The 21,239-nt window shown below is 40.7% G+C and overlaps 1 protein-coding gene across 10 annotated transcripts in view; it reads left to right on the forward strand.

Moving 5' to 3' along the window:
• The window catches only part of TLN2 (talin 2), a 479,630-nt gene that overhangs the window by 272,283 nt on the left and 186,108 nt on the right, over positions 1-21,239 (forward strand). For all 10 annotated transcript variants that reach the window (XM_043918839.1, XM_043918846.1, XM_043918841.1 and 7 more), the window contains 6 exons: positions 6,342-6,513; positions 8,235-8,332; positions 9,738-9,867; positions 10,748-10,900; positions 12,667-12,809; positions 14,308-14,435. In XM_043918839.1, coding sequence (XP_043774774.1) covers positions 6,378-6,513; positions 8,235-8,332; positions 9,738-9,867; positions 10,748-10,900; positions 12,667-12,809; positions 14,308-14,435 — 788 coding nt within the window. In that variant the 5' untranslated portion in view covers positions 6,342-6,377. The remainder of the gene's footprint in view (positions 1-6,341; positions 6,514-8,234; positions 8,333-9,737; positions 9,868-10,747; positions 10,901-12,666; positions 12,810-14,307; positions 14,436-21,239) is intronic.

Raw genomic sequence — 21,239 nt, forward strand, 5'->3', positions numbered from 1 at the left:
GAAGCTTGCAGGATTTTGTTCCCCCACCAGGGCCCACGGCATTGAAGGCACCAAGTCCTCCTAAGCACTGGACTGCCAGGGAATTCCTATACCTGTGTTTTAGCAAAAAAAGTGAACATGAACTTAAGGTCCAACTTGATAGCAGACATTCAGCCTGGGGCAGAAGAAGAACAAGGATAGGAACATAAAGTAGAGGTGAATTAGACACTAACAGGACTGAAAGAAATAGCACATGTGTTCAGTTCTCTGTCTTTGTGAAGCCAAATGAGAAGAGGAAGCCTGGTCATGTCTTGTAGACTCCCATCCTGGAGGGCCAGGAATTAGCAGGAGGGCTAAGAATATAGAACAGTGGACAAGAGGGTCAGTTGTTGTCAGAGGCAGTGCTGCACTGACCTGAAAATATCACAGTGGAGAGGGAAAGTCAGGTTTTATCACGTGTGATCAGAGCTGCCTAATTTTCTTTGGGCTTGAGTGGATCTATAGAGTCTTCTCAGGGGTGTTGAATACATACCCATCTTTTGCTGACATCTCTAGGCTGCTTTATACTTTAAGCCTACTTTCTTTTTGCTGTAAGTCAGGACACTTTATTCCAACAAATGTCCATTCTGCACGTCTGTCATGTTGAGAGTAGGGCTAGGAACATCTCACTGCTGTGTTCCTGGTGGGATGGTGATTAAATCTTTATGCACTTTGGTTTCAAAACCTCATTGAGGGTTTTCTGTGTGTGGGATCCTCTTGCGTGTTAGTAGTAAATATGTCTTTATACAGAATTTTGTCATTTGTAAAGCATTTTATGTACATAATTTACATTAAAAAAAATATTCCCATGCAGGAAATTGTCTGTCTTGTTTCATGCTTTCATGGTTGGGAACACTGAGTCATAATAAAACAGAGCCAAGACTAGTAGAAGAAATCGGAGTCTTTTAGTTTTCAACCACAGTGCACAGCTCTTTCAGGGTGACTAATTGGATTTTTTTGTATTTTTGTGTAATGTGTCCCCATGTAGTTAAACTGATGGCTTTTGCAGTGATTGTTTTGAGAGGATAGAAAACTTGAACACGGATCAAGTAATGAATCTGGTGTCCCTTGTTCTGTTGAACATATGTCCTGAACTAAGGAGAGTGGCCTCCATCATGAGATATCAGGATAAGGAGATGTGGAGGAGTTGGCTGAGCATCACGTGTCCACTGGCTTCTTTCATGGGAGTTGGTCACTTCCTGCTCTCTGGAAAGCCAAGAGAGAAGGTCCAAGGTATCGACAGGCTGGGACTGACCCTGGACCACTTGCTCCCGCCCAGCACCCTTTGCTTGAACCAAGACTTACCTAATCCTACCCTCTCCTCTCACACATGCATGCTGCATTGTGTGTGGTGAGGCACCTGTCTCCAGGAAGGGCACTTAGCTATCCCGGGACTGCCCTTTGGGCTGTAATAAGGGGGCAGCCAGGGCTATACAGATACTCTGTAAAGTTTGCAGCAAGCATGTGATGAATTGCTTCTGGATGAAAAGCCTTCAGAGCATAAATGAGAGCTACTGCCTGTCCCTCCACGCCTTCCAGCAGGTTTCTGTACTCTGTGTGCCAGCCCTTCTCCTCATCTGTCTCGTAAAGCTGCTGCTCTGGCCTTTCCCGCTCCTCTTTTCTCCTCTTACCTCCGCTGCTAGAGACCTCCAAGCTGTCCAATTCAGCTGTCCTAGCTCAGTGCCCCTCTTCCTGAACCGAGACTAGCATTTAACCCAGGGGATCGCTCCCTCCTGTGTGACACAGCTTCCTCTGCCTGTCCTCCTTCTCTGTACTCCTCCCCCCGCCACCACTCGGCCTTCTGTGGTCCAGACCTCAGGTCTGTTTCCTCTCTTGCTCACTCCCTAGATGATCTTTCTAACCGCCAGGATTTGACTATGATGACTTATAACTCCAGTTTTTTTAAAAAATATTTTAAATGTATGTGTGTGTGTATGTATTTCTCTGTCTAGCTACCTGCCTGTGCCAGCGCTTAGTTGCAGCATGCGGGATCTTCGATCTTTATTGCAGCATGTGGGATCTTGTGGCATTTGAACTCTTGGCTGTGGCAGGGGGGATCTAGTTTCCCTGACCTGGGATGGAACCTGGGTACCCTCCTTGGAGAGTGTGGAGTCTTAGCCACTGGACCACCAGAGAAGTCCCATACCTCCAGTTTTGTATTGGACTCCACTCCACATCTCACTGAATACATCCCGAAGAAACTTATTAGTGACTTTTCACCCCAAACCTGTGCCTTCCAGCAGCTTTCTCCTCCTCAGTCAATGGCGTCTTCATTTCCCCAGTTGTTTTGGATAGAGACGTTCCTTCACCGTCAATTTTTTCTTCTTCCCTCTGCTTCCCAGTGTTCTGGGCTTCTCTCCCATGTTGCTCGTTGATTCTGCACCATCTGTCCTAGAGCCCCCAGACCTCCATTTGCCCCTTTCTCCTCGCTGCCCCAGTGTCTTCTTCCTGCTGAGCTCCTATGTGGTCTGTTCTGCTGCTGAATTCTGCTCTCACCCCATGTCATTGCTCTGTCTTTCTGTGATCAAGTCTTTCTCTGCTTGGCTGCAGAGACCATTAATTTACTCTTCAGAAAATCCAATGATTAGCCTGGGAAGAGATGCTTCATGCAGAGACACTTATATTGTACTGCTTCCTATTCCCAGGGAATGAAGAATATTAACCATCCCACTCTCTCTGGTGTATTGTATAAACAGCATCCATGATATCATTGAGTTCCACAGTCTTTCCCACTGACTGTTACCACCAGCCATGCTCATGGGGCTTTCCTGGTGGCTCAACAGTGAAGAATCTGCCTGCAATGTGGGAGACCCAGTTTCAGTCCCTGAGTTGGGAAGATCCCCTGGAGAAGGGAGTGGCTACCCACTCCGGTGTTCTTACCTGGGGAATTTCATGGACAGAGGAGCCTAGCAGGCTACCATCCATGGGGTCACAAAGAGTCAGAAACAACTGAACCACTTTCATTTTCATGCTTATGGTTCTCACAGGGTCAGGAATCCCCATAGTTGTGGGAAAAACTAACCCATGGAGTGGTCTGCATCTCAGCAGATTTGTCAATTTATCTCTAGAGTTTATTTTTATTGAAGTATAGTTGAGGTACAGTATGATGTTAGTTTCAGCTGGACAGCATAGTGGTTCAGTATTTTTGTGGATGATACTCCATCATAGGTTATGGGATAATGGCTGAAATTCCCTGTGCTATACAGTGTATCTTTCTTGCTTATCTATTTTATATGTAGTAGTTTGTATTTGTTAGTCTCACACCCTTAATTTGTCCATCTTCTTTTCTTTTCCCCTTTGGTAATCACAAGTTTTCTTTATCTATGAGTCTGATTTTGTTTTGCATATACATTCATTTGTATTTTTTTTTAATTCCATGTATAAGTGATACCATACATTTTGATTTCCTCAAATTGGAGAGTTGATTTATTAAATATATATATAAAAAGAGTTGAGTAGAGCCTTTTATAGGCATACTGTGTTTTATAGCACCTTGTTTTACTGTGCTTTGCAGATACCACATTTTTTTTTTTTTTTACAAATCAAAGGTTTGTGGCAACACTGAGTCAAACAAGTCTATCAGTGTCACCATTTTTCCAACAGTATTTGCTCACTTCATATCTCTGTTTTCCATTTTGGTAATCCTAATAGTATGTCAAATTTTTTCATTATTATATTTGTGATGTGACTATTATAATTGTTTGGGGAAACTTTGAACTGCACCCATACATGAGACAGGGAACTTAATTGATAAATTGTGTTCTGACTACTCTACTGACCAGCCGTTCTCTCATCTCTCTTCCTCTCCTCTGGCCTCTTCTATTCCCCAAGACACAGCAATATTGAAATTAGGCCAGTAAATAACCCTACAGTGGCCTCTAAGTGGTCAAATAAATGGAAGAGTCTCATGTCTCTCACTTTAAGTCCAAAGCTAGAAATGATTTCATTAGTGACAAAGGCCAAAACAGGCCAAAAGCTAGGCCTTTTGTGCCAAGCAGTCAGGTTGTAAATGCAGAGGAAAAGTTCTCAAAGGGAATTAGAAGTGCTATAGAAAAATCCTTTGTGAAAGGAAGGGTCGGTCAATACAGCAAAATTCACTGTCGTTTTAAGCTGTGGCCACAGCCAAACTAATCTTCAACACTACTACCCTCATCAGTCAGCATTCATCAGCATGACCTTCCACCAGCAAAACAATTACAACTTGCTAACAGGTCAGAGAATGCTTAGTGTTTTTTAGCGATAAAATATTTCATAGAGTATATGTATTTCCTTTCCAGACATAATGGTATTGTACACTTAATAGACCACATTATTGTGTAAACATGACTTTTATATGCACAAGGAAACCAGAAAAATCCATGTGATTCACTCCATTTCAGTATCCCACTTTATCGTGGTGGTCTGGAACCAAATCTGCAACATCTCCAAAGGATGCCTGCATATATGGCTTTGCAAGATCTCAGTATTGTAGATGGAAAGCCATCAGATATTCTGAATAACTCAATCTAGCCAATGACCAGACTAGAGTCAATTAATTCCATTTAGAGCAGATTGTCAGTGAATACTGTTGTTGTTACCAAGTATATCTTGATATTTCTCAAGTAAGAAATATTTTCACGTTTTCATGGACAGAATTCATGCAGAAGGTAAGCAGAGGTCAGGATGACTTTACAGTTGGACAGATCAAATGGCTTCTGCATGAGAGTGTGTGTACACCCTGCCCATGCGTACCAGAGCTTCCGTTTAAGAGTGTTCTCCATAGCCAAGTGACCAGAGTTGCTTGATATTAGGAAGCTAGTGGTCAGTGAGGCTTGCTGAGAAGCAGATTGAGGCTCCCACCCCAGGCCTGGGCCTGGTCAGCCTGTTGTCCTCTCTGCGTTTGGCCACCTTGTTGCTTCTTAGGGCTTGCATTCACAGAGGGAACGGTGGTGCTTATTTCCTGTAGATTCTCTAATGAAAGACAAGAAAGGAGTGTGAGCTTGCCACTCCTGAAGGTTTGTTATCCATGCCATTCTAGGATTCTAATAGCTACTCACTGTGAAGTCCCTTATTTTGGTTGCCAGAATGATAGTTAGCTGGGTAAGTCTGTGTTGGCTCCTCAGGTGCAGAGAAGTGCCTCCCTTTTGCACCCAAGGCCTGCTTTGATAGAGACTGGGCTGGTCTGGGTGTTGGGGGTAAGTTTGGCCAAGGAATAGAACAGGTAATTGAAATAACCTCGAAGCCATCAACTTGGAAAGTGCATTTATGGTTGGATTTAAAATGGCAAAAGAAGGCTTTTGTGAAATAATTCAAACCTAGCCTAAGCACCTATCTATTTTTAAAGCCATTGAACTGGGTAAGAAGCAAAACATCCCAGGCTTTTGTCTGAATGAAAGAAGAACTAAATCATCTCTTTCTCTACATTGAGACCCCTGAAGAGTGTGAAGCTGCCTGATACACTGAGTGTTTAAAATATCTCTCTCTGGCCTCATTAGTGATGGCTGTGCATTGGCCTGGCATTGATGTCCGCTCAGGATTCATTTCTTCTGTGAATTATGCAGGGCAGACAGCGTAGCTCTCTTGTTGTGGGGAAATGGAAGCAGAGTGGCCAGTTGCCGTCTCCTGGGGATGGGTCTGGGCCTACAAGTCAAGTCTTCTGGTACAGACGTGGTGCAGTTTGGCTGTGAGAAGCACCCCCAGAGGGCAGATGCTTCTTCTCTGCCCAGGAGCTGCTGGGGAGGGAGCCCTGTGATTGAGGGTACTGACAGGTATCTACAGGAGACAGCAGTGGGTGCTCTGCCTCTCACCTGGAGGACATTCACCTGGGAAATTCCTCCCCACCTTGGGAAAACCCAATGGCTTCCCCAGTCCCTCAGATGGTAGAGAATCTGCCTATAATGCAGGAGATGCAGGTTTGATCCCTGGGTCGGGAAAATCCCCTGGAGGAGGACATGGCAACCCACTGTAGTATTCTTGCCTGGAGAATCCCATGAACAGAGGAGCCTGGCGGGCTATATATAGTCCATGGATTGCAAAGAGTTGGACACAACTGACTAACACTTGGAAAAACCCAAAGTAGGGAGCAGCCTGAGAAGGAGTCTTGGAGAACGCCTGTAGTTCCTCCTTCTAGGAGGATCTCCTTGCCCCGCTGTGGTAACTCCAAGACTGTGTGTTGCTGTCTTATTCTAAATTTTTCAAGTTATTTTTTAATTTGTAGTTTTGTCCAAAGCCTTCTCTGTAATTGCCATTTTATTCTTTTTCGATTTTTAAAGCTGATTCAGAGTCTAACCTTTTTTTTGGCCAGTTATCATGAATATCACAGTTTGTCCCTTTGTGTTTTCCAGACACTCTAAGTGAGAGTCCACAAATCTCCTGGGAAAATGGTGGCTCTGTCCTTAAAGATTTGTGTCCGCCACTGCAATGTGGTGAAGACCATGCAGTTTGAGCCATCAACGGCTGTGTACGATGCGTGTCGAGTCATTCGAGAAAGGGTACCCGAGGCGCAAACTGGCCAAGGTAGGTCATTGGTTATTTTCTGGCTGCTTGAAGTGTGTTTGTATGTTTTACCCTTGGTAGCTAAGGAAACAGAGGCTCTGCTTATGTGCACAGGTCAACTAGTGTATATGTTTCAAATGAAATTCTTATCCTAGACCTTACTCGCCTTGTATGTAAAACTTGTAATGACATCATTGTAGTTCTGCCAGTGAACCAGCACCATCATCATGTCCCTTTCATACTTCAGCAACGTGTTCCGCAGTTTACAAATCACTCTTTGGTATAAAGGCCTACAGAGCACAGATGACGTTGCTCTGACAGTTATTGCTTTTGTGTATCCCGAGCCCTGTTTCACACCGTTTCTACTGCCAGCAGCCTGAAGAAGACTGAAACTGCCATCAGGACCCAGGGCAAGCATCATATTTCAAGTACTTTGCAGGGGCTTCTAACCTGTATCTCAAACCTTAAAAAAAATCGTGATACATGTTTTGTTTAATGTTTGGTTAAACCACTGACCACAGTTAATCTGAGTTTAAACAAGTCAGTCATACAAGTTTATTTTCCATTTCCCTTTGTCTTCTCTCTACATTTCCTTCCTTTATTTAGTGTTTGACTGATGCATAAGAAATTGAGGTTACTCCTGAATTCATAAGCCTTTAGTGTGAAAATGGATTAAAACTTTCCTTAAAAATTGGATTCATAAAAATCCAACATTCAAAGACAGTTATTGTTAGGCATGGGTCTTCTTGAAAAGTCTGTTACTCACAAAGCCATGAATCTTTTGGTCCAAAAGCAATGGCTGTATTATTCAAAACACTGTTATTTCTAGACTACCCAAAAAAATAAAATAAAATTTGCCCAGGTTCCCAAGTTCTGGTTATCCAATCATATCTGATGTTTTTACTTTTCTGTTGCTGTTTATTCTCAGACTTTTTTAAACTTTGTTTGAGTTGGATTGCTATAAAGCTCTGGTGAAGATACAAACCTTTATAGATCTTGAAGTTGTTTTTCTAAGAAACAACAGGAGCTCTCGCCCTCATCTGGGTCTCTGAGGTTTCCTTGAATCACATTTAGGAAGAGACAAATCTTGAGACAGAAAATGATAATCGCTTTCCATCTTGTACTGCCTCCACCATCTTGTACCTCCTGGGTTAGATTAAGGGATTTCTGTGAAGGACACAGGGTTTAACTCTCCAACTTTACTCATAATTTGATGGTATGGGGAGCAGAGACTTCACCTCATGGGAAAAACTTCTTTTTATTTTGTAATGCCATGTGGGGTTGATGGAAGGATTATGCCAAGTATAAAGTCTCCATCAGCCCCTCTTTACCTAAGTGGCCTTGGACTCGAGTGATTATTTCCATAGTCTCTCATGAGTTCTTGGCCTGACTTTTAAAGCACGTGGTAGGAAACAAAAGCCCAGTTCAGTTAACAAGAAATTTAGACTGCTTTGTTTCTGGTGTTTCCCTAAACTTTAGACACACCTACTGCCCGCTGGTTTTAAGAAACCTGAACCTCATCTGTGGGTGTTGGTTTTGCAGCTCAGCTCTTATTCTTCTCAATCTGTTTTAGTCCCAGTGGCTGCTCATGTTTTGAGAATGAAGTATTTCTCTGGTGAAGGAGACCGCCTCCCCCACCCCCCACCTCCCATCCTGCCAAGTCAGCAGATTCAAGGGCCTGGAAGTCCGTGATGGGTTTATCATCACTTTACCTTTTATTTTTCCTTCTGTTTTTCCTCCAGCTTCTGACTATGGGCTATTTCTCTCGGATGAAGACCCTCGGAAAGGAATTTGGCTGGAAGCGGGCAGAACACTGGATTACTACATGTTGCGAAATGGGGTATGCTGTTGATCTTTCTTTGATTTTTCAACACTTTGTCTCTAGGCCTTCCATAGAAGCCAACATGGTTATGCTTCAAAGAAAAGCAGAGATTCAAAAATCTATTTTGATTTCAGAGCCTCGTTTAATAGTTTTGACGTAGTGTACTTTGTAAAGTTTGTCCAGGTTAGATAGGAAATGTCAACAGTCCAAATTCTTGAAACTTCACAGAGTAATTAAAGCAGCATGAGACCATGATTTTAAGCTATTTCTACGTGCCATTGTTGGACCTCGGTAGTTATGAAATAGAGCATCTTCCTCTAAGTATGTAGGAAGTGCCCTGGTGACTGGTGATAGAAAGGAAGGATCCAGAGGGAACAAAGTAGTTGTTTGCTCTGTCTATCAAACTATCAATCTATCTATCGATCCTAAAGGTTGTCAAAGGTTAAATCATAACCAGTGGCTTGCTTTTATAAAAAGTTCATATTAGATGTATTTAATCACTATCAGTAGTATTAACAACAAAAATGGTTGTGTTGTGGAAGTAGGAAGAAATAATGAGTAAAAAGTAATGAGTAACAGGAAACCATATTCAGTATCATGTAATAACGTATAATGGAAGATGCTCTGAAAAAATGTACGTTTGTAACTGAATCACTCTGCTGTGTACCTGAAACACACATAATGTGTAAATCAACCATGCTTCAATTTTAAAAAACATGTGTTATATTCTGTTCAACTTAACTTCTGAGATATACTGGATTTTGATGTACAGAATAGACAGATTAGTCAATATTCCATAAATGAGAGTGAAGTATGAGGTGCCAGTTAATTTTCCTTCCACAGTTCTATTTTTAAGAAGTGTAGTAAAAGAGAAATCTCTTATTTAGACATAACTCTCAAACTTATTACCTTTTTGATCTTGCCATTATTGTGAAAACCACTTTTACGGTGATATACCATTACATGAAGAATTATGGGGGCATTATTTATGTCCTTTATGACATATGTATACACACACACACACACATATATATAATCGCTTATTACTATGTAAGAGACCATTGGAGAAGCACAATCTTTTCAAAAAACAAGCAGGCATTTTCCTTTGCTAATTTTCATTACAGCAGATCATTCTCAGCCTTTCAGAAGGACATATGCTACTTTGACTTTATAGAGGTTAGTTTTCAGTAACTGTGAGCTATAAGTAGTACTTCTGGGGGTGCAGGTTTACTATCAGATTTTTAAAAATCTTCATGTAAGCAGTTTGGCACTGGAGATTCTGTGTTAGTGGCAAAAATATTGTGAAAAATTAGAAGAAAAGAATCAGAGGGAGCTAGAGAAAATTCTTTTATTAAAGAGAAGTGTCCAAGTTTATTATCTAATTTCCCATGCAACATGAAATGTTTGTATGATTTTGCTCTAGGATGTTTTGGAATATAAAAAGAAACAGAGACCTCAGAAAATCCGGATGCTCGATGGATCCGTGAAAACAGTGATGGTGGATGACTCCAAGACGGTCGGGGAACTCCTGGTTACTATCTGCAGCAGGATAGGTGAGCATTCACATGCTAAGCTTCTGGATGTTGCTTTGTTTTTAATAACATGCCTCTCCTTTTTTCACCCACTTTGGGTGTCTCAGCAATTTTGAACATATCGTAACACATTGACTTTGGCGCAATCCCAAGAGAGTGTGTTCATTTTCCTGATACGCAAACCAGCTAACTGGTATTGCAAACACTTAAGCGTCTCTCTGAGTCACAAGTGAGAGCTTTTATTTCCCTTTCAAAATAAAATGAATTCTCAAATTGAAAATAATGTTTTTTGAAATCTTATGGTTCAGGCTCCCACCCATGACTGGAAGATTCTGTCTAGGCATCACTGACCTCCATTACCTCCTGAAGACTCATGGGGACAGCCTATACAATCATATTAGACATTGCCCCCCACCTTGCTTCTATTTGTCTCCTCAAAGAACAAGTCTGTCTCCTTTCTGTTGGGTTAGCCAAAATGTTTGTTTGGTTTTTTGGTAACATCTTACAGATGTTGCAATATATGAACCCTCTTGAATATTTGAAGAAAGTGGCCTTTCCTATCTTATTTTTCTCGTCATGAAAATGAAGCCCAGGTCCTTCAGACCCTGCTTGTTTGACATTGTCTTACCTTCCTCTGTTTTTTCTCTTATTCTTATTACACAAAAATTACTCAGGAGACTTTAACACGACATTTGAATGTGACTTAACTAGTGGAGGACCCTCCTTTGTGGCCAGTTACTTGATGTATGCTCCCTGGAGTGACCCTGACCTTCCACCTTGGCAAGGCTTCTTTCTGTCCTTCGTTCCCAGGGACTCCTTGGAGTATTACAGGCCCCAGGACGAAAGGGACTGATGGCAATGTAGTCACTAATCTAATTGATAAACTCATTGATAATTTTAGGAATTACAAACTATGAAGAATACTCTTTAATCCAAGAAACAATTGAAGAAAAGAAAGAAGAAGGGACGGGTACACTAAAAAAAGATAGGACGCTGTTACGAGACGAGAGGAAGATGGAGAAGCTGAAGGCCAAGCTTCACACGGATGACGACTGTGAGTGTCCAGGGAGGAAGTGTGATGTGGGCACATGGGCTGCCCGGCCTCTCTCCTCTCCCATAATTTGTATGATCCAGAACAGGGGTCTTTGTTCCTTTGTTTTATTTCATCTATGAACATTTGGGTCTATGTCACTAAAAGAAAAAGACCCTTAAGGGGGAAAAATTGATAATAGCATTTCACATCTAAAAGGTAATCTCTTAATGTCAAATATATGCATCATGTTCACATTTTCTCCATTGCCTTCTAAAAAAAACTTTTTTGTTAGCAATTTGAACTAGGGTCCAAATAAGCTTGGATGATAGGCTGCTTAACTCTTTTAGTCCCAAGGCTTTCTCTCCATCTCTCTTTTTTATTTTTTGCCTTGTAATTATTGAGGGGAAAAACCTGGATTGTTACTTGTATAAAATTTTCTATATTCTGGATTTTGTTAGATGCCTGCAGTGTCATCTAACATGTTCATATGTCCCTTTTAATTCCTGAGTTCTGGAGGCTTGATCAGATATGTGTATCTGTGTTTAAGAATAGCGCCTCCTATGTGGTACGTCCATTGAGAAGCTGAATTTGATTGTCTCCTTTTTGTGACGTTAACAGCCTTGGATGACTATTGCCTCAATCCATTATTTCCTTAGGGGTTACAAAATAGCAATATAATTCCACCACAGGAAAATCCTTTTCTATAGCTACAGAGTTAATAGGCAGAAAAACAAGTATGTATACACTCTGTGTCCCCAAAGCCTGTTTTTTGTGCACTGGCTGACAACCCCCAGCCCCCACCTTCCCAGAAGTATCTTACTTAATGCACATTTCACTCAGACCTTCCCAACTTCTTACTTTCTTTCATTGTTCTTTCTCTTGCTGTTGCATTGGGAAGATGTCATCCATGTCCTTCCATTCGTTGGTCTTCAGTGGGGCTTTCATTTCCTCTGACCCTTTCTCCAATCTCTCTCTCTTTTTTTTCTTTTTGCCTCATTCGATTTCCAGTTGCATGCTTGTTTCCAAGTGAGACCTTGGTAGAGAAATACTGAGGATTATACTGTGCATGATGCTCTCGCAGCTCGTGTGGGAGAGGAGGTCCATTCGATACACTCCCTGTGCTAAAGTCAAGGCTTGTTAATAAATACTTGCTCTCAGTATGTGTGTGTGTGTTAAGCCTGGGGAGGAGTGTAGGAATGAGAGCTGTGGGAAGAATAGAGGAATGATCATCCCCATGCATCTAGGTATCAGGCCAGTATTTTCTAAACGAGTGAGATTACTGGTGGGCCATGTGGAGGGTTCTACCTTCCCCTACCCCTCAGTGTCCTGTCTCTCCTGGTCCCAATTACTTCCACGTTCCTCCTCTTTTCTGCTTAAGGTCAAGGGTAGTAACTCATGCTCAGAGTTTATAAATTATTTCACCTGATCAGAGTAAAGACCGGTCTTGACTTAAAAGAAAATGCAGACTTGATTGTCTTGGCTTAAAGCGCTGTTTTCCTTGTTTCTTCCTCCACCCAAGGAATGGGCATATTATAAATTCATTGTGGGGTTTTACTAATTTAGGAATAGCTGTGAACTTCTCTGTCATTTGCTTTTTCATATGTCATGTAGTATGCATCCAATTACTTTGCCAAGTTAAAGAGTTCAGATTTAATCTAAGAAGCAACTATAACTGAATATGAGCATTTTAAAAATCCAGATCTGCCTCATGCTGCTGTTTTGCTTAATCCTCTTGAACTAAGAGGAAAAGTAGACACAGTTCTTTCATATGTTATCTTGCATTGCAGTAAATTGGCTGGATCACAGCCGAACATTCAGAGAACAAGGAGTAGATGAAAATGAAACACTGCTGCTTAGACGGAAGTTCTTTTACTCTGATCAGAATGTGGACTCGAGAGACCCTGTGCAGCTGAACTTGCTGTATGTTCAGGTACAGTATCGAATGCTCAGACCCTGAGCTTAGGGAGCCTTTCAGAGCTCCGGCTGGGGCTGGTGGAGGGCAGGAACTGGGCTCTGGTTCTCGCCGTGTCTGCGACATGCTCTTTTCAATCATGTGGAGTGGTGGTGCAGGTTGATGTCCACTGTGAGCTGCCAGCCATCCTGAGAGGGGCCTTGGTTGGCCTCCCAGCGGGGGTCCTGGTAGCCACTGCTGTCTCTCTCTGTCTCCTGGCTTTGCAGGACATACCTGGCTCACCATTCATATGTAGTATCGCTTTCTTAGCTCACATCTAGAAAACAAGGATGGATATTGGTCAGAAAATCAGTATTTCTCATTAACTGAAAGATATTCTCTCAATAACATTTTATATTTTTACTATTAACCAATTGTTTAAACTCAGACGAGTCATTCAATTTATCTGAGTTGCAGTTACCCAGTACATTTAGATGTGGGTTTTCACTAGACAGTCCTGAAGACTTCTTTTGGCTCAAGGAAAACATCTTCCTTCCTCTCCTACTTCTTTCATTCTTCCCTGTATTCCTTCCCTTTCCTCTCCTTTTACTTATCAATGTATAGAAATAATGTGGGAGGGGGAGGGTCAGCAAAATGCAGCCACGGTGTCACCTGTATTTATAAATATTAAAGTTTTATTGGAACCATATCTTGACCCATGGCCCAGAAGATGTAATTTGTTCACTCTCTGACATTTTACAGGAAAATTTTGCTAGCCCCCAAGTTAGTGGATGGAGGAAGGGCTTGGAGAAATGAGGCTGGTAGGCCATAAGGGAGAGAGATATCCAGACAATAACAACATGCTTGTTGGTTTAAGGCTCAGGGCCATAGGTCAGAGTGTACATCTGAGAGTGCTCTGGGGGTCATTTAACTAGAGAAAGGAAAGGTAGAAAGAAAAGGAATAAATAGCAACACAAGTGAGGGTTCAGAAAACAGGAGAAAGACTTCAAGTGCAGTGCCTTCCTGATTCCAGGACTGTGTATTTGCTTATCATTTCACCCAGACGTCTGCACTACTAAGTTCTTGTCTGTTCTGTTTATCTTGGGGTGAGGGTTGGGTTGATTTTACTTCTAGGTAATTTTTCTGTTAACTTTATCACTTAGGGTCATAAAAATATATTGCATTTCTGTCCCCTGTGAATCTGGTCATTATACAAGGATTTCCCTTTGCCCCTTTATTTTTCACAATCACTTCTACCTCCCTAGATTACACTCAAGCTTTAGTTTTAATATACTGGGCATTGCTGATGCCTTCCATCCATAGGCCATTTGGGCACGGACTTGTTTTCCCTTTGTGTTAATTCTGCAGAGCTGCAGTCGCTCACAGCATCCTGAATGAATGCCTCACTCTGGCTTGGCTGGCCCCCTTCCCGTCATTCCACAGAGAGGGTAGGCTTGGGTGCCAGGAACATGGCACTGGAGAAATTGTGTTGGTCCCCCCAAGCTCCTGATGCTTTTTGCTTCCTCTTGTGTTGCAGGCTCGGGATGATATCCTGAACGGCTCCCACCCTGTCTCCTTCGAGAAAGCATGTGAGTTTGGTGGATTTCAAGCCCAGATTCAATTCGGACCTCATGTGGAGCATAAACACAAGCCTGGATTCTTAGAGTAAATGACCGTTTGGTTTTCTTTTTTCTCTTGTTTTCACTATTTATTTTTGAGCTTATTATGCAACATACATACCTTAGTTTTGGTCAGTTGTGATACTGTTAGCTTTTACTTGATTCAATATATGATGACATTTGTGGGCCTTGGAGAAAGCAAGGGGCCTAGAAATTCAGTGTTGGGATGACTATGAAGATGGCTTGTTCCAGTTTTGGGCAGGGTATGTTTTCCTCTGGACCACAGGGTCTGTGGTACCCCTGCAAGCTGTTGTCTAAGGCAGTGGTCCCCAGCCTTTTGGCACCTGGGGCCAGTTTCATGGAAGATAATTTTCCCAGGAACAGGGTGGTGGGGGATGGCTTCAGGATGATTCAAACACTTTATATTTACTGTGTATTTTATTTCTATTATATTACATTGTGATATATGAGAATTTAATATAAGAATCAGCCATTGCTGATCTGACAGGAGACGGAGCTCAGAAGGTAATGGCGGCCATAGGGAGCAGCTATAAATACAGATGAAGCTTTGCCCACTCAGCGTCCACGTCCTGCTATGCAGCCCACTTCCTAACAGGCCATGGACCAGTACCAGAGTTTGGGGACCCCTGATCCAGGATATCTCTGGAATTGAGATACTCGCTTTTCCCATCTTCTGAAATCTCTGCTCTTTAGAACATTACTTCTTCATATGGGGCAGAATTTTGTCATGTTACATTTCTTTTAGAGACTCCAGTATTAGAAAAACAGAGTATAAAAGAGAGAGTTTCACATCATTTAGTATAATTTAGTGAAATTGTCACTGCTCTGAAAAAGTGTGACGTATATATTTTTAAATACTGGCTCTACTCTTCCCACCCATCTGGCCTTTGGTTTGCTTTTATGAAATGATGGGGGTGATTTTTCTGGCTCAATATTTATGGGTTCAAGAGGAAGCTAACCCTCCAGATTCATCACGGCCCCACTGAACATGGGCTTTAGGACTGGGTTTCCTAGAGATGTCCAGCAGACAAGCCTCACCGTGTGTAGGCAGCTGTTTGTCAGAGGTCATCTTCCCTCTGCTTTGGCCTGGGCTTCTCCAGGGATTTTGTCTCTTTCTTTCTCTGATAATATTTCTTTCATTTATCTGGTTTCCCCCACTTTTTCTTTCTCTCTTCCACTTCCTCTTAGATCCGAGGCAGTATTTGGCTGAGCCAAAAATATCACTACAGGAAGTCTTAACCTGGTCAAAATCATGCTGTCACCTAGAGTGTAGCTTGTAGAGGCTTTGCAAATGGGGATCTGACAGGAATGCTGACTGGGGTGGGTAGGCGTCATCTTTTCTATAGGATACACCAATGTGATGTGCATTAAATAGGTCATTCATCATGTTGTATCTGAGTGTATTGAAAGGAGACAATAACAACTGCTTATTTGGCCCTTGACCTCACTTTTGCTTTGGTGGAAAGTAATTGGGACCAGCAAGTGCTCTGAGGTAAAAAGGAAATCAGACTTCTCTCTCCTGGTGGCGGAGAATGCCTGGGCCATGTGCTGTTGGGTCTAAACTGAGTTGTTATTTAAAAAAAAAAAAAGAAAACTCTCTCCTTGGATTGATGAATCCCAGGGAGCCCTTCCAAAGTGATGCTTTGTCTTACAGTATTCTGTATAGTGACCTTGAGTCTGAGACTAGCTCTAAGCAGGTCCTGTCATTGACTTTGTTCTGCATCCTCCAAATGAGTCATTTGGCCAAGTTCCTCAGGGCCACTTGTATCCAGTTGGTCTGACTTCCTTCCTGCAGGAGCCTTGGAAACTTGCCTTTCTCTGTTCTTATACCCCAGATGCCTTCCAGAAAACCATGTGCACGTGAGCTTTTAGTTACTCTCACCTTCGGTCCCTCAGATACGTTTGGTATCATAAACCTATGGATTATGGCCATGGAAACTGAGAACACAAAGAACTAATTAAGCCCTGGAGGGAGGAAATGTATTTTGTTTGTTTGAGTGACTGACGAAGCATGGGAGAAAATAAAGAGATTTATGAACCAAAAAGTTTTACATGTTTAGTTTTTAAGCTTTCATACCTGTGAGCCTGTGTGGCCCTGATCAGAAGGTGATCCAAATTTAGCCTTTCACTGGGTGCCTGAAATGATGCTACCCTGGTCATTTTATTTACGCCTTTTCTTTGGAGCTTTTAGACAGATAATTCTCAGGGCCTCCTTGTCAATTGAACAAGCAGTATATTTTATGCTATGGATGCAGAAGCAGCAGCAGAGAGGAGAAGTAGCTTGTTCACGGTTACATAGACTTTTTCTGCAGGTAGCTTCTGACTCCTCACATTGGGATTTACATTTTTTACAAACAGATGTCTACTTGGAGGGCAAAGTTGCCTGCTTCCCTGGCCTCCCAGTATGCAGCAAGATTAGGAAAGTACTTTAAAATGTGATCACAGGATTCTTTGGTCTCTTTGCTCTGTTGCTTAGTTGTGCCTGTTACATCCCAGTGAGTATCATCACACCACCAACTGCTTGTGTGTGGATTACATGCAGTATCAGAGCACTGGTATTGCTCATACACTGTCTCCTGGGACTTACGGGCTATCGAATGCTGCATACCTACACTCTATTAAAGATGTACCTTCTCTTAATAATGTGAGGTCACCAAGGTTAAGCAATTGTGTTCAACTTACTTGTTTCTGAGATTATGGTATAGAGCTCAGGCCTCTAGTGGTATGTGTATCCTTACTCAGGTTCCAGATTAAAACAAGCTTATTGTGCCTCATAGAAATTATTTTTCTTATGAATTTGATTTGCTCTTTAATTAGGCCAAATTTGGTCTAGGTAATGAGGCATTTTTGTTTAATGTAAATGTTTAATTGTGTATATTATTGCACATACATTACAGGTAAAAACTTGCCTGGGAATGTTCATCTCCTTTTAAATCAAACAGCGAGGTCACAGTTCCCTGACTGTATGTTGGATAGTCTGAGACCTTTCAGGGTTAGGTTCCCTGGGCTGTCCCTGGTGACTGTGACTAAACCATGTCTGCTAGTCATTGTTTTTCACCATCTTGCTTTCATATGTACTGCTGGCTTTGAACAATTCACAATTAAAAAAAAATAGAAGATTGGCCTTGTCACAGAGCCTGGTTGAAGATAAAGCCAGGCAGAGATTTTAGTCACATAACTTTTGGGTAAGGTACATGGAAGTATGTTTAATGACTTTAATTCCTTTTTAAAAAAATTTTTAACTATAAAATTAATTTTATTTTAATTTTTTGAAAATTTGTGTAGCACTTGTGCCCAAAGTCAGCATACTATGGACCTTTTTAAAAAAAAAAAAAACTTTATTGAGGAATAATTGGGAATAATTGACAACTATGTATATTTTAAAGTATGCAACTTGATGATATGATGTCCATATACGTATAGAACGATTACCAAGATCGAAATAACTAACACATCCATCACCTCACATTGTGTGTGTCTGTGTGTGTGTGTTGAGAATGCTTATTGACTCAGCGACTTTTAAGTACACTGTACCATGTTATTAACTATAGTTGTAATGCTGTGTGCTAGATTCTTACTGTAAATTTCATACACTTTGACCTGTATTACCCTGTTTACCTCTCTCCCCCAGCCCTTGCAACCACCATTTCTATTTTCTGTTTCTGTGAGAATGGCTTAAGAAGGAACCCTGTATGTAAGTGATACCATATAGTTTTGGTCATTCTCTGTCTGGCTTATATCACTCAGCATATTGCTCTCTGGGTTCACCTGTGTTGTCACAAATGGCAGGGTTTCCTTTTCTCTTATGGTGGAAAATATTTCATTGTAAATATCTACCACACATGTTCTTTACCCATTCATCTATCAAGGGACATTTAAGTTGTCTCCCTATCTTGGCTATTCCGAATAATACTGCAATGAACATGGGTTGCAGACCCTGATTTCAATTTCTTTGGATATAGACCAATGAGTGAGATTGCTGGATCATACAGTAGTTACTATGGACCTTTTAATGAGGTTTTTTTTTTTTTAACCTTTATTAAAACCCTTTAATGATTTCTGTACTAGCACCTTAGTGAAGGTGCTTATTGAGAAAAATGAAAATCAGAGACTAAATGATTCTCAGAGTTCTCAGGGATTTAAGGATTATTTAGTGTCCCCCATCTGCTCTATTGTTGGGAAAATGGGTGCAAGAGAAACAGGGGATTTCAGAGACACAAACTTAGTGGAATAATTTAACGTACCTTCCTCAGGAAGTGATAAGTAGAACAAGATCAAAATAATGTAAAGAAAATGTTTTAATCAAGAGAAAATAATGAAATAGAAACTTCAGAGAGAATCAACAGAACCTGAAGCTGCCTCTTTGAAAAAATTAATGTGCAAATCTCTGGTAGATTTGGTCAAGTAAAACAAAAGAAGAGAGAGGCAAAAATAAACATTAGTAATGAATTATAGGGGCAGAACTTCAGATAAGGATTTTTAAAATTATAAGAAAATGAAATGAAAATTTGAAGCCAAAAGTTGAAGATATAGACAAAAATGGATAATTCGAAAATCTGGATGGATCTGTGATCTTGAAAGAAATAGTCTTCATAATATAAAATAAGTGAATCAAAAAACAACAAAACAAAAAGTAGGTTCAGTTTGTTTCAGGGAACAGAAAGAAGAAAAAAAAATTTCCTCACCTTACCTTGAAGCTAGCAGAATCAAGATAGCAAAATTGAATTGCATACCAACCAATAAAATTTTAAACTCAATATGGGTCCTACCTAAGATTCATAAAAAATTAGTAAAGTCCAGCATGACTTGTGTTTACCTATAACTGCAAGTTACAACTGGTTTCTCCAGGAATGCAAAATTCATTGTTCAATAAATAATTTATTCATGTCTTCTACCTGGTAAGCCCTAGACACTGAGGATACAGGAGTGTAAAACAGTTGAACATTCCTGCCCTGATGGAACTTATATTCTAGTGGAGAGGGAGATAGTAAGCAACAAAAAAGTTATGAAATAAGGAAAAGAAAAAGAAACAACTTCAGGATTAGAAAAATGAAACTGTCAGTTGCAAGTGATAGGTTTATCTACATAGATAATTCACTCAATCTATGAAGAAATTTATCAGAACTGTTAAGAGAAAGTAGCCTCTGAAAGAAAGATCAGTCTATTAAAGCAGCTTATCATCACCTAGATCCAGACAACCATGGTATTCATCTGCAGGACTGAAAAATAAATATATAGGTATGTTTGTATGTGTGAAAATATGTGGAAGATTCATAATTAATCCCAATTTCTTAGAAAGCTATAGTAATTTAAATACTCTATTATTAACATAGAGTGATGTAGGAGTTCTGAAGGTTGACGAACTTGCCTTAATGAAAGTTAAAATAGTAGCAAAAGATATTTCCAAATGGGGCTTCCCAGATGACTCAGTGGTGAAGAATCCTGCCAGGGCCAGAGACGTGTGTTCGATCTCTGGGTCAGGAAAATCCCTTAGAGAAGGAAATGGCAACCCAGTCTGATATTCTGGCCTGGGAAACCCTATGGACAGAGGAACCTGATTGGCTACCAGGTCCAGGGAGTCACAAGAGTGAAATAAGACAGAGTGACTGAGCACCCTCACTAGGGAAAAAGATCAAGATAATGCACAGGCACTTGAGAGAAGAGGAAATTCAACTTACTTGTAAAGATAGGGAAAGATATTCAGCCTCATGAGCAATCTAGAATGCAAAATCAATAAGGATATGGCTTTTTCATGTCTCTCAGATGGACACAAATTTTAATGTATGAAGACACTAGAGCACAGAGGAAATGATATAGTAGAAGATGAATCTGTTGAATTTAAAAATACAAAGAGAAACAGAATGTATTGTTTATAGACACAAGGAGAGGTAGGAACATCATAAACCATGCATGGAAATTACCCTCAGGAAAATGACTACCTATGGGGTGAGAAAGAAGGATGTTGTGGGACTTCAGCTAAATCTGTCATTTGTTCTTTAAAAACAGATAAGTATGAACATGATGAGTTTTTGAGTAACAACTTGAAGCGGGGAACTTCTGAAACAAGGTTTTAATGTGGAAAACATATGTTATTTTACAAGGATATATATTTTAAACCTATTTTCACTGGTGTTTCTTTGTTAAAATTTTGGTTACAAGCCTTTTTAAATCAAATGGTTTGTAGTATATTAGACCTGGATGCTTAACTGTGTAATGGAGATGGTTATATGTTTGGATTACTTATGATTGCAATACTCTGTATACTACATATGATTTTATTTTTTCTGAAAGCATGGTCTCTTTTATTAATATGAATACAAAATACTTCCATCCAAAAAAAAAAAAAAAACAGAGAAGTAGCAATCATAAAGCAAATATGACATTATGGTAACATGTATTTATCCTTGATGATTGGTATATAAGTTGAGGTGTATACTTTATATTTCATGTTTTCACAGTTAATGTCTTTAAAAAGGATAGTTGCTGTAGTCTGTGTGTGAGGTGATAGAAGCTTGTAATCACTCAGGTTGGATATATACCATGTAGTAAAGAAAAAATTAGGAGACCTTGGATGTTAGGCACAAAGGTTCCATGACTCTGGATGTCTCAGGGAGAAATGGTCCAGTGGTTGGGTGCAGGCAGGCAGGGGGAACCTCCCTCATTCTTGGTTTCACCCTCGTCCTGTTAGCATGTTCCTTAGGAGTGTTTCACTGAGAAAACACTGCAACCGGGGTATGAGTCTCTGAGGAAGGCTTTAGAGTGGACCTCGAAATTTTCCCCCACAAACTCTAGATAATTCTACTGTCAACAAACAAAGGTTTTGACACAG

The sequence above is a fragment of the Cervus elaphus genome, chromosome 12, assembly GCF_910594005.1.
Source record: "Cervus elaphus chromosome 12, mCerEla1.1, whole genome shotgun sequence".
Classification (NCBI taxonomy): Eukaryota; Metazoa; Chordata; class Mammalia; order Artiodactyla; family Cervidae; genus Cervus; species Cervus elaphus.